This window comes from Erythrolamprus reginae, chromosome Z (assembly GCF_031021105.1).
Source record: "Erythrolamprus reginae isolate rEryReg1 chromosome Z, rEryReg1.hap1, whole genome shotgun sequence".
NCBI lineage: Eukaryota > Metazoa > Chordata > Lepidosauria > Squamata > Dipsadidae > Erythrolamprus > Erythrolamprus reginae.
The window spans coordinates 27,891,995-27,906,184 of record NC_091963.1 but is presented as its reverse complement, the minus strand read 5'-3'; the positions used below and the strand labels follow the sequence as shown (position 1 = coordinate 27,906,184).

Sequence of the window (14,190 nt, the reverse complement as noted above, 5' to 3'; positions counted from 1 at the left end):
AAATCTAAATAATAATAATAATAATAATAATAATAATAATAATAATAATAATAATAATAATTCATGGACTGAGTTAAATAAATGCCTATAATGTCATAAACACTGCAAATCTGGACTGGCTGCTTTTTTTGCCCCACACCAGCCAATGGCTGCTTCTCCAGGGAGCATTTGACTGCTTCTAAGTTGTCTTTTTGACTCATCTTCTGGCAGTGACCACCATTGTTGCAATTAACTGGGATTCCATACTTTTTGATAGCTTCTTGGCAACCCTCCTCATAGCCACCATAGGCCAAGGTTACTGCTCAGTAAACAGTGACATCTGCTCCGTTGTACTTTCATGGACTATTATTTGAAATGAAGCCATTGGCAAGGAGAATGTAATTATTGTATGCAAATAAAGCACTTTTCGTGAATAAAACAGGTACCAGTTTAGTTAAGGCATCAGGCTAAAAACCAAGAGAAAAACCTGAGTTCTAATCCTGCCTTTGGCATGAGAAACTAGTGGCCTTTGGGTCAATCACTCTCAGCCCAAACCACCTCATAGATTTGGAGAAACTTTGAAAAAGGTGTGTTGGATGTGCACTGCTCAAAAAAATAAAGGGAACACTCAAATAACACATCCTAGATCTGAATGAATGAAATAGTCTCATTAAATACTTTGCTCTTTACAAAGTTGAATGCGCTGACAACAAAATGAAATTGATTGTCAATCAGTGTTGCTTCCTAAGTGGACAGTTTCATTTCATAGAAGTTTGATTTACTTGGAGTTATATTCTGCTGTTAAGTGTTTAAGTGTGTGTGGGGGGTGTTTGAGTAGCATATTAGCTATGTTGAGTTATTTCTTAAAATAATAAAGGTGGGATAGAAATAAACAAACAAACAAATAAAATGTTCCACCTTGAGTTATTTGAAAAAAATAATAAAAGTGGAGTAAAAATTAAAAAAATCATGATCCTAATTTAAAACATCTAAATTTGGATAGAGAAATTGTGGGATGTGTTTCACATCATTGAATAAAGTAAATATGGAAGACTGGTGATAAAAATGCTCTGCTTTCTGACATCCTGAGAGAATAAAGGATTTATTAGTAGCTAATATTCTTGTTTGCTCCCTCCATGCTCATAGAAATTCAAAACAGATTCCTGTGTTAATACTGTCACAAACCATAATTTGCAATATATGCTTTTTTTTCCCAGGCAGAGAAAGAGATAAGATCATTTTAGAATACAAGTATGTAGTAACCATTGAACAGATGTTGAGGTTCTAAAATCACAGGGACTTTTTAAAATTTGAGAACCATAAAAATGCATTTAAAAAGTATTGCATTTATTTTCCAAAATGGGTGGGACCAACAGAAAGATTCGACATTTCATTTATATTAAAATAAAAAGTTATGTTTTTCTAGTCTTCATTGTTTTAGCAACAATAACAACAGAGTTAGAAGGGACCTTGGAGGTCTTCTAGTCCAATCCCCTGCTTGTCAGGAGACCCTACACTACTTCAAACAAATGGTTATCCAAAATCTTCTTAAAAACTTTCAGTGTTGGCCCATTCACAACTTTTGGAGGCAAGTCGTTCCGCTGATCAATTGTTCTAACTTTCAGGAATTTTCTCCTTAGTTCTAAGTTGCTTTTCCCCCCTCAGTCTACAGTAATGGTATGAATGCGAAACTTTAGATATACATTAATTGAATTGTCAGGAGTGCGTCAGACTGATAGTGTAGCTGCAGCAGTGTTTCGAAATGGCGTCTGTAAGTGATGTATGTTACAAACAGCGTGTCATCATAAATAGAGCATGGGCGTGCACTATCGCACATACGCGAGTGCCCGCACCCATAATTCAATGCCTGGGGAGGGCAAAAACAGCTTCCCCTGCTTCTTGGAGACCCTCTAGAGCAGCGGTCCCCAAACTACGGCCCGCAGGCCACATGTGGCCCGCTGAGGCCATTTATCCGGCCCACGGGTGAGTGACACAACACAGTGTTCCATCTAATTTTCTATGAATAAAATCCGGTATTTTGTTAGTAACTAATATCAATCATCAAAAAAGTTGCAAAAGTTTTTTTTTCTAATTTTGTCATCCAGTTACATTCATTTTATTTTAATTAAATTCCCTCCTTAATGTTCCTTCAAAAAGTACACCAATTATATTTCTAACTTACTAACCATTATGCCAAAGTGCTTCCTTCTTTATTTATACATTTTTCTATAAACCAAGAAAACCTACAATCAGATGTTAACAAAAATAAAATAAAAACAAAACCTAAACACATGAATTTCAGACTTCTTCCCCCCCTCTAAATAGTACATTCCCATTTAGTTTTTTACTTTAAAATAAGGTATGTGCAGTATGCATAGGGGTTTGTTCATAGTTTTTTTTAATAGTCCAGCCCTCCAACAGTCCGAGGGACAGTGAACTGGCCCCCTGTGTAAAAGGTTTGGGGACCCCTGCTCTAGAGACAGGAAATGGCCTGTTTCCCAACTTCTGGTGGGCCCAATATTTATTTATTTATTGGACTTGTATGCCTCCCTCTCTGTGAACTCGGGGCGGCTCACAACATATCAATGACCAAACAGTATACAACAGTACAGCTAGATCCAATTACTATAAACAGTTAATTTAAAACATTGCAACAGTTTGAGTGCCAGCAGATATGGCTTCCCGTGCCATAGGTTCACCATCATTGCTCCAAGGCTTCGTGACCAGAACAAGGAGTGGTACCAACAGGGCATACACACTCTTGTGTGTCGCTGTATGGAAGGCCATAGAATGAGGCAGAGATTACGTGGAAAAATATGGAATGTAGAAGAAACATCATTCTTTCTTGTATGTAAGTTTCCTTGTGTTCAATAATTTATTTGTTTGTTTGTTTGTTTTGTCAAGTACATATTGGTGGAAAGGCAAAGATATAATAATATTCATATATATGATACTAGTAAAAAGGAAGCATTAGGACAGGGGTCAGAAGGCACACTGGTGCACATATACACACACCTTCCTTAGGAATCGGGAGAGGTCAACAGTCTAAGGGTAAAGTTTGGGGGGTTAGGTGATGATACTAGAGTCTGGTAATGAGTTCCATGCACCAGCTACTCAGTTACTAAAGCCGTATTTCCTGCAGTCAAGTTTTGAGCAGTTTACTTTGAGTTTGTATGTGTTGTGTTTTCGTGTGTTGTTGTGGTTGAAGCTGAAGTAGTCATTGAGAGGAAGGACATTGTAGCAGATTATTTTATGGGCAATGCTTAGATTGTGCTTAAGGCGACGTAGTTCTAAGCTTTCTAAACGTAGGATTGTAAGTCTAGTTACGTAGGGTATTCAGTTGCAAGTGGAGGAGTGGAGGGTTCTCAACCTTTCTAATGCTGTGACCCCTTAATACAGTTCGTCATGTTGTGGTGACCCCACAACCATAGGTCTAGGGCCAATTCTCCCAACAGAGCTTTAAGCTGATTGGCAGGAAGTTCAGAAGGACATCCCCACTGTAAACGTCTGATTGGTCGGATTGTAAAAATATGTTCCAAGGGGCCAGAATAGAAGCTTTATTTCTTAACATCATGGGGAATTTGTATTTTCCCTTGGTCTTAGGTGACCCCTGGGAAATGATCATTTGACCCCCAAAGGGGTCCCAACCCCCAGGTTGAGAACCACTGTGGTAAAGTATCCCTGGACATTTTCTAGAGTGTTTATGTCCGAAATGCGGTGTGGGTTCCAGACAGATGCGGTGCTTTACTTTCTGGGCGACCCTCGTCTTTAAGCTTTGCTGGAGTGGTGGTGGAAAAGCCGGAATAAAAATTCCCTGTTTAAAAAGCGAAGCCATGGCTAAATTCTGTCAGTGCAAGGATTCACCTATCTAACAGGGGGAATCTCTACCTGCGGAGGATGAAACCTCCGCCTGGCAGCATCAGAGGGAGTCGGCCGCTAGGGGGCGCTGCTCCGGCGGCTGCGGCCCCTTCTGCTTGCGCCGGACTGGCTGCATTTCATAGGCTCCTGTCAGGGAGTCCCTCCTCCCCTCCCACCCACCTTCTCCCCGTGATGGCGGAGGACAGCGAGTCTGCCGCCAGTCAGCAAAGCCTCGAGCTGGACGATCAGGACACCTGCGGCATCGACGGCGACAATGAGGAGGAGACGGAGCACTCTAAAGGGTAACCGCCTCCGCCCAGATCGCCCGCAGCAGCCGCCACCGCCGCCCCTTCCCAAAGGCTCCAGCCACCATGCCCGCCCCGAGCCTGCCCAGGAGCTTGCAGCGGGGTTGCACAAGCGCGCGGCCGGGCCCCGCCGGGTGGTGAACAAGATTGGGCGGGTGGCAGCCGATTTCTTGCAGCAAGCAGCGCAGGAATGGCGATCGGGGGGGCGGTGGAGGCCACGCGGAGCAGCCTTCGGGGCTGAGGCTTGAGCGGGAGGCGGGGAGGGAAGAGCCGCCCACCTTTGCTGCGGAGGAAGAGGAGGAGGAGGAAGGCCGGGCTGCGTTTCCCCGCCCGGGGAAGGCTTTTCTGGTGGGCGCGTGCCGTCTAGACTCGCAGGCTAGCGCAGAGCACCTTCCCTTGTCCCCGGGAGCCGAGGCTTTGGCCTGTGGGCTTCTTCCCCCGACGGGTTCTCTGTCTGCTACGATGTCCGTGCCGAGCCAGGCTTCCCCGTCGCCCCCTCTGCCGCCCTCCCCTTTCTCTTTGTGACCACCTCCCACCCTTCGCACCTCCCGCAAGGCGGGCGAGAAGCGCCCGCCTCGTTTTCCCTTCGGGGAGGGGGGGTGGGGTTGGTGGAGGAGGGAGCCGGGTTGGAGCGGCGGGGGCTCTTCCAGCACTGGGGAGGGGGGCGGCTGGCTCACTCTCTCTGGGGATCCCAGGGTGGGCGGGAGGCTGGATCAGCAGCTCCTTAGATCGATCGGTGCGCATCAGAGGAATGTGGGTGGTGGGCAGGAGGCGGTGAGATGCGCCTTCTGCACATGATCTAGTCCGGGGGTTTTGGGCTTGCAGGTGTCCTCCGGGTGGCCCCGCTCTTATTTATTTTTTATTTATTCATTTGTCCAATATACAAATACATAGGAAGAAAAATAGACATGTGGTAATATAAAAGAGGGTGAAAGTGAACTTAGAGGAGAGGATCTATGAAAGGAAGAGAATATATAAGATAGGTGAAGGAAAGGAAAGATAACTGGACAGGGGACGAAAGGCAGTCCAGTGCACTTCGTGCCAATGAAGCGTCTGATTATTTTTGGGAAATCTTCTTTTGCCCTGACATGTAATGGATATTTTCTTTTTTCCAGACGGCCGTCATTTTTATTCCTTTCTGCTCCTTAACCCTTTCAGGAGCAAATAGAGAACAGGGGAAAAAAAGCATAAAATAAATAAGAACATCTTCGGGAATGGGGGCATGATTATGTGCATGATTTCACTGTGAGAGCCAACTTTAAACTTTAAACCCAGTGAGGGTCAAGCTGATAGGGAGGAGTTCATTCTCCACAGTTAGCCACCCTATAGTGGAAAAGTTTAGAGGACCAAATTTGCAAACAGCTTTGCAAAAACAACACGGTTTTGTGTTAGAATGAATCTGTTTGAGTGATCTGTTCTAGCTGCAAGACAAGGTTAAAGTTCAGTTTGTTTGGTTGCTGTTTAGGATCTTGCATGAATCTACTTTTGTAACTTTAAAATTATTTATAGGCATATTATGTAAAAAGAACCTGTTATTTAACAAGCCATGGTAAAGCAAATAAACATTTAAAAGGTGCATGAACCAAAGTGCGATTACTAGCTGGTTTCAAATTAATCTGAGGCCATACCAAGCAGCACACAATTTGCACATTTATGAACTAAATTTATTTATTTATTTTTATTTAATTTGACTTCTATGCCGCCCAGTCCCAAAGGACCCAGGGCGGCTTACAACAATATCCATCCTAAGATAAAATACAGAAAATAGTATAAGGGCAGACTAGATAGACCATGAGGTCTTTTTCTGCCGTCAGACTTCTATGTTTCTATGTTTCTAAAAGAATTACAAAACAATAGAAGTCAAAAATATTATCTAACCTCTAAAATCCTAATAAAACTAACAACATGCATGCACACCAATCCAACACATTCATATATGTGGCCAGGGACATTGTATATATCAGGACTCCCAGGCCTGTTGATCAAGCTATGGCTCAGTATGTGCCTCTATAAGTATAAGCCATTGATAATAATTTTTTTCAAGTATAAAAGTCTCTTAGAATACAGAGACTCTGTACTCCTTCCATTAAAAGAGATTTTCCCCCCACATTCAGGGGTTTTAATTGAGAGATCAGATGTTATTATAATGATGTTTGTAAATGTCTCATCTTTTCTCAATACAGTATGTAGGTCTTTCCTATCCAAAAAAACAATTGGGCAAAATGCCAAGTTTGACTATGGGGACTAGGAACTTTGCTCTGATAAAGTTTTTCTTCAGAGAGTTTATGCTGAGAGGATTGAATTCAGGTTCTGTTGAAGCTAATCCAAAATCTTAAAATGGGGGAACTGGATTAGGAAACTGAAGGGAAAAGACAGTGTTTCACTTTGACTGGGAGGTTTTGCAAATTCAGTCATTGTGGTTTCATTGATTGTAAGCCTTGCAATCATGTGGAAAATAACTAGCTTTAAATGTTGCTATTTAACTTTTAGCATGAGCCTAGAAACCTTGACAAGCAAAACCATATACTGTATTTCTATATTCAGACACCACACTGAAATATAAATGTCAGACATATTCTATTATAATTTATTGTGAAGATTTAGTCCTTGATTTTGTCCTTGATTCAGGTCAACTCAGAAAATGGAAGTACTGTACTTGAGTAAATTGTAATTAATTCAGCCATGAACAAATACATTTTGAAATATTACCACTTATTTAGGCTGAGTGCTATCAAAAGTGGCTACAACTCTCCAGGACCATTCTAGAGTAAGAGACCCTTTACTTTGTATGTGAAGCACATAATCAGTCATTGAGTTAATTTGCCCCATCTTGCATATTCCAGGTATGTTGGGATCCAGAACTTGGTAAGACTAAGAAATCTAGTAATTGTAGAATGGCACATCTGTTAGCTGCTTAGACCCTCTGGGAATAGGTAATATACCAATGTAGTAGACAAATAAGAAATAACCAAGACAGCATTGCATAAAGTCTTTGCAAATAAATTCTCTGTTCAGTATGAATTATATGAGGCATTTTAGAAAATGCTATTAATTAAAAATATCTCATTCTGTTACTTACAAAAACAGACAATTATTTATAGTTTGTTTTTCTTTTTTAAATCAGACCACTCCTTTGATATGTGGTGAATGTTTTTCTTGTCCACACCCTGGTATCACTTAAGGAGACATCTACAATAGTGTGAGAAATGTTTCTAGAATTAAAAGCATATGTATACAAGTAATCTAAAGAAGTAGGAAACAAATTTGACTTGATGCTTAGCCATGGTACAGTACTATAAAAGAAAATTTCAGAGTTACACATTTGCTTCGCTTTTGAGATAAGATTTGATATGATTATATTGCTTTGTATTGTATTGTATGGTGCTCTTTGAATCCTTGCAGCCAATTCCTCCTTAACAAGGTCCCTGATCTTTAGGAGTTGCTCAGTGTATGGACTACAAGAGCATCTCTGACATGATCAACAATATCTGATTAAAGAATTCGAGAGTAGGAGAAATCACAGTGCATAATGATGTCTGTTTCTGTTCACTGAGATTTAATACAATTATGATTTTTTTCTTACTCTGTCCCCCCCCCCCCCCCCACACACACACAAAATAAGACATCTCCTGATAATAAGCCCAATCGGGTTTTTGAATGCATGGCAATAAGGCCAAGTGCTTATTTCAGGATTCAGATAAATATAAGGTAGGGTAACACAGGTAATAAGTAGGGGAAGCACAGTATATCTTAGTCTGCCCTAAGTGATTGGAAACAGTATTATGAAGCATTTGCTGCAAGAATCGGAAAATATCTCAGTGCCATTATATAGCATAATTCTGATCTGCAATTGGAATCTGGCTTAGATCTTTGCAACATTTTGAGGTGAAGGAGAATTATTTATATTTTCCACATACAGTGTTCCCTCGATTTTCGCGGGGGATGCGTTCCGAGACCGCCCGCGAAAGTCGAATTTCTGTGAAGTAGAGATGCGGAAGTAAATACACTATTTTTGGCTATGGACAGTATCACAAGCCATCCCTTAACACTTTAAACCCCTAAACTGCAATTTCTCATTCCCTTAGCAACCATTTAGATTATTACTCACCATGTTTGTTTATTAAAGTTTATTAAAAAAATATTTATTAAGGGTAGATGAAAGTTTGGTGATGACGTATGACGTCATCGGGCGGGAAAAACTGGTATAGGGGAAAAAACCACAAAGTATTTTTAAATTAATATTTTTGAAAAACCATGGTATAGCCGTTTCGTGAAGTTTGAACCCGCGAAAATCGAGGGACCACTGTATATATATTCATATTCCAAACTATTTTTCTTAGTAACGTGAGAGATTTTGAAAAAAAAATAGTTTGACAAATATGGTCCATGCCTTCCATGGTTTTTAAAATTCCTTTTGCATTCAGAAATTGTCAAGATGGTACTATGGGCTGTCATTTCTGGAACTTTTGTCTATCTGTTTAAATTTCACTAGCTTAAGAAATCCTCCCTAAATTTCCTGCCTTCTCTGAAGCCATGCTCATTGATAGTTACTGAATTCTTGTCCAATAAATACATTTCGATGACATGAGCATAGTCTGACAGGCGCAAATAAGTTTTTTTCTGAAGTGATTTGTAAAATTCAAGTACAAAAACTGAATTAAATAACTGGAATTATAGTTTCTTTTTATATTGTTTGCTTAAAGTGGTGTTGTCTTATAACCTAAATACAGTGATATCTTATCTTACGAACTTAATTGGTTCCAGGACGAGGTTCGTAAGGTGAAAAGTTTGTAAGATGAAACAATAGGAATAAATGGAAAAGCAATTAATGCGTGCAAGCCCAAAATTCACCCCTTTTGCCAGCGGAACCGCCCGTTTTTGCACTGGTGGGATTCCCCTGAGGCTCCCCTCCATGGGAAACTCCACCTCTGGATTTTGCGATGCTGCAGGGGAATCCCAGCAGATGGATCCCACCAGCGCGAAACAGGCTCTTCGGCTGGCAACGGAAGTCCGGAAGTGGGGTTTCCCAGCAAGGGAAGCCTCACCGAAATCGCAGCATTGCAAAAGACGAGGTATCGCTGTATTTAGCATAACATTTCCTATAATGCAGTTCTTTTTTGCGAGTAGAAAAATATGCAACTGTAAAAGTTCTTCCATCTTTCAAAAAAGAAAATCATATTCAGAATGGAGACAAATCTTGACATCTAGCCTTAAGTAGTACAGTGAACCCTCGAGTTTCGCGTCCTCAAGGATCGCGAAAGGGCTATTTCGCTAGTTTTCAACCCGGAAGTAAACTCCACCATCTGCGCATGCGTGCCCTTCCACACATGCGTAGATGGTGGAGTTTCCCCGCCGGGCAGAGGCTTCCCTGGGTCTTCCCCCTCTTGCCCCGGTAAGACCCCAGCGGCGGTGGGCTGGAGCGCGAGCTTGGGGCACCCTAGCTCCGCTTCCCAGCTGGGAAGCGGAGCCGGCAACAGCGTGGGGCGGGCGGGCGGCGCGCGCGAGCTTGGGGCAGCCTAGCTCCGCTTCCCAGCTGGGAAGCGGAGCCGGCAACAGCGTGGGCGGGCGGGCGGCGCGCGCGAGCTTGGGGCAGCCTAGCTCCGCTTCCCAGCTGGGAAGCGGAGCCGGCAACAGCGTGGGCGGGCGGGCGGCGCGCGCGAGCTTGGGGCAGCCTAGCTCCGCTTCCCAGCTGGGAAGCGGAGCCGGCAACAGCGTGGGCGGGCGGGCGGCGCGCGCGAGCTTGGGGCAGCCTAGCTCCGCTTCCCAGCTGGGAAGCGGAGCTAGGGTTTCCCCAAGCGCGCGCGCACCCCAGGCGCGAGCAACGGGGTGGGCGGGCGAAGGGCGGGCGGCAGTGGAAGTAAAAACACCATCTGCGCACGCGCAGATGGTGTTTTTACTTCCGCACCGCTACTTCGCGAAAAATCGATCATCGCTTGGGGTCCTGGAACGGAACCCTCGCGATGATCGAGGGTTCACTGTATATAATCATTGACTTGGACATCAGGACAGTCATCAATTTATAAAATTATAAAACATACTTGCATATTTTTTCCAGGAAAATATTAGTGAGTTACAAAGATATTTGGTAGAACATCAGGTGTGTTAAAATATGTTTATTTGTTCTTATAGCTCCTATAGAAAGACTGACTTTATGAATTTGATTACTGACATTGTTTCTAGCCATTCCTTCCACCCTTTTGGTCTGCTTTGTGGTCAGTGTTAATTTGGAATGTAATTGCTGCTGTTTGTTTTTACCTGAGTTATTTAAAGTAATCAGTATGTAAAATTCTGAAGTTTAGAGCTTTGGACTTGGTCTTGATTTGAAGCAGGCTGGGTAGAGTGTTGCTTTTTTGAAATGTTTAATGCATATTCCTTGAGTGCAACATAATATTGCATAGTTATATTTGCTTCCCATCAAGAAGACAAAATGAAAATGTGACATAAGTAAAAAATACACAAATGATAGATTTATAAATATAGATGTGTTAGTATATCTTCAAGCATATTGCCCTGTCCTAAAAGTAATTTCATGTGCAGTAGCTATTACACTTTTATTCTGTTTACAGCTTACGCATATTCTATCCTGACCTGTTTAATTTTAACTAGATTTTTTTGGTATTATTTTTCTACAATTGCAAGATTTTTTTTTAGATCAGCAGAGTGTTGATCCATTAGTTGTGACAGGAATTGATTGACTGGTTTATAGCCTGAATCTGATATCATAGGCTCAGAGAGAGTGAATGTTTCAAAATTACCCAAATATCTTTCATGCCTAAGATGTTACTACAACTCACATTCCCCTGGTTTCTAGCACTATGCCTTAAACATTGGACCAAACTGACTCTTTTAATAGCATAGTATAGTTCAGTGATAGTGAACCTTTTTGCCCTTGTGTGCCAAAAGAGCATGGGTGTGCCCACACCCTTAATTTAATGCCTGGGGAGGGCGAAAACAGCTTTCCCCGCCTCCCGGAGGCCCTCTGGAGACAGGAAACAGCCTGTTTCCCAACTTCTGGTGGGCCCAGTAGGTTTGTGTTTTACCCTCCCCAGGCTACAAAGGGATCCCTGGAACAGGGGGAGAGTAAAAATGCCCTCCTCCTCCCCCCAGAGGATCTCTGGAAGCAAAAAACGCCCTCCCAGACCCTTAGTGTGAGCCAAAAATCAGCTGGCCAGCACACACATGCGTATTGGAGCTGAGCTAGGGCAACGGCTCACGTGCCAGCAGATATGGCTCCGCGTGCCACTTGTGGCACCCATGCCATAGGTTTGCCATCACTGGTGTAGTTTGTTTGTTTGTTTATTTATTTATTTATTCGATTTTTATGCCACCCTTCTCCTTAGACTCAGGGCACCTTACAAAATGTTAGCAATAGCACTTTTTAACAGAGCTAGGCTATTGCCCCCACAATCCGGGTCCTCATTTTACCCACCTCGGAAGGATGGAAGGCTGAGTCAACCTTGAGCCGGTGATGAGATTTGAACCACTGACTTTCAGTTATTAGGGGTATTTTTATTTTAAAAATGACCAGCAGCAAATTTGGCAAAATGGATGCTATAACACTCCTTTTCACCAATTATTGCTATTTGGTATGGTAAACCCCCCCAAAAAAACATAATTTAATTAAAGATTCACTTATTCCTTGGATGCTCCCTCTACACCAACAGGCCATAAAGTATTAAAAAAGAAACCCAGAAAGGATAAACAAATGAAAACAGAAAGTTCAATATTAAAATAAATATTAAATCCATTTTTTTCCTTCCCCCCCCCCCCAGCAACAGTAAAATTTGGATGAAAAGTCACATTACCCAAGATGGACTGGGTGATTAAGTAAGGTTCTTGCGTGTGAACTCACGGGACCATCTGCTAAGGCATTTGTCCACATATTCTTGAGCAACATAAATACATGGAGGAGACCCAGCTAAGGAAATAAATCAGCCACAGCGACAAACTGTCAAAATAATAAGTTAAACATGTCAGTTACTGTCAGCAAATTTAGCAACAGTGATGTGGCCACATGGCTGACTAATCTTTACTTTACTGTGATAATAAATAATTTGGCAGGGTAACCGTCATTTAAAAAATCATAAGAAAAATAATAATAGCAAAGAAGACAGAACATCTTAAACACTTCCATTTCTTTTAAGTGCTTTTAATCATTTGCCTTGTGTGCCTTTACATTGCCTACAACAAGATTATATATGTCACTTAAACCAAAACTATAATACAAGAACATAGTCTTAAGCATAAAACGTATCAGGAAAGACTTAATGAACTCAATCTGTATAGTCTGGAGGACAGAAGGAAAAGGGGGGACATGATCGAAACATTTAAATATGTTAAAGGGTTAAATAAGGTCCAGGAGGGAAGTGTTTTTAATAGGAAAGTGAACACAAGAACAAGGGGACACAATCTGAAGTTAGTTGGGGGAAAGATCAAAAGCAACAAGAGAAAATAGTCCGCGGAGAGGGGCGGCATACAAATCTAAATAATAAATAAATAAAATAAATAAAATACTATTTTACTGAAAGAGTAGTAGATCCTTGGAACAAACTTCCAGCAGACGTGGTTGGTAAATCCACAGTAACTGAATTTAAACATGCCTGGGATAAACATATATCCATCCTAAGATAAAATACAGGAAATAGTATAAGGGCCGACTAGATGGACCATGAGGTCTTTTTCTGCCGTCAGTCTTCTATGTTTCTATATCTCATTGAAAACAATATGGATAACATATTATATTAAATCTACATCTTTTAATTTATTCATTTATTTATCAAATTTATTTTCTGCCCAAATCTCAGTTCAAGGTTATTCTATTGGCTGTCACCTCCCTTTCTCTTACTAATGATATTATAATTCCTCATTCATCACTGTAGTATTTCAAATGTGTCTTGAAAGTAGATTTTCAGCAATGTCTGGAATGTTATTTTGGCGGCTGTAGTGTATTATACTGAGCTGCATGTCGGCTGAAAAGTTGTGCTTGTATGGCGCCATGTGGGCAAGGACTAATTGTTACTAATTGTAACATTCTTAACTTGGCAAATCTGAGGGAGATTTGGTGGGATTTGACCGACGCCTTCAGGTAGAGGCATGCATAACTCCTGGGGATGAAATCCTTGAGCGGTTATTGTGGCCACCTAAGGTTTAGAGCCAACTCTTACCACGTGGTTTGATCTTAAAATGGATTCCACTTTGTGAGAGAGATGGGATGATTATACCAGCTCTGAAAGAAACTCGGGAAGTTAACACTGGATTGACAGATCTGGACAATTTTCAGCCAGTCTCAAACCTTCCCTTTTTATGTAAGATGATTGATAAGATAATCAATATTATCTTAAAGATATTTGCAGCTTTGGAGAAAATTTGGACCCTTTCCATACTCTGAATCAGTGTTTCTCAAATAGTGGAGTGGGGGTGCCTGGGGGGGGCACAGGGCGATGGCAGGGGGGGGCGCATGACCCTAGGGAACACATTACACCCCAATCATGCTGATAAGCCGCTTGAGGTTTTTTAAAGCTAAAACATGCTGCAAACAATATTGCAAACAATTGTCCCAGCAGAGAGTTGTGTGTTTGTGTGTGTTTGTGTGTGTGAAATGTTTACTTCTTTCTGGGGGGGGGGGGGTGTAACAGAAAATAATTGAGAAACACTGCCCTAAATAAAGATAGTTTTTGACTTACGACCACAGTGAAGCTTAAAATGTCTGTTGCTAAGCAATATAATTATTGTGAGTTTTGCTCCATTTTCCGATCTTTTTTGCCACAGTTAAGTGAATCATTGCAATTCTTAAGTTAGTAACATAAATCTGACTTCCCTATTGATATTACTTGTCAGAAGGTCACAAAAGATGATCATTTGAGACTGGGATATGAAACTGTCATAAATATGAGCCAGTTGCCAAGAATTTGATCATGGGACTGCGGGGATGGTGCCACAATGCTGTCGTAAGGGTGAAAAATGGTTTGAAGTCCCTTTATTCAGCACTGTTGTAAATTTGAATGGTCACCAAACAAATGGTTGTAAGTTGAGGACTACCTCTCCAGAA

At 41.6% G+C, this 14,190-nt stretch overlaps 1 protein-coding gene across 1 annotated transcript in view; it reads left to right on the top strand.

The window, feature by feature from the left end:
* Positions 1-3,966: 3,966 nt before the first annotated feature.
* NMT2 (N-myristoyltransferase 2) overlaps positions 3,967-14,190 on the top strand; it is a 48,141-nt gene continuing 37,917 nt past the window's right edge. The window contains exon 1 of the mRNA XM_070729293.1: positions 3,967-4,139. Coding sequence (XP_070585394.1) covers positions 4,030-4,139 — 110 coding nt within the window. The 5' untranslated portion in view covers positions 3,967-4,029. The remainder of the gene's footprint in view (positions 4,140-14,190) is intronic.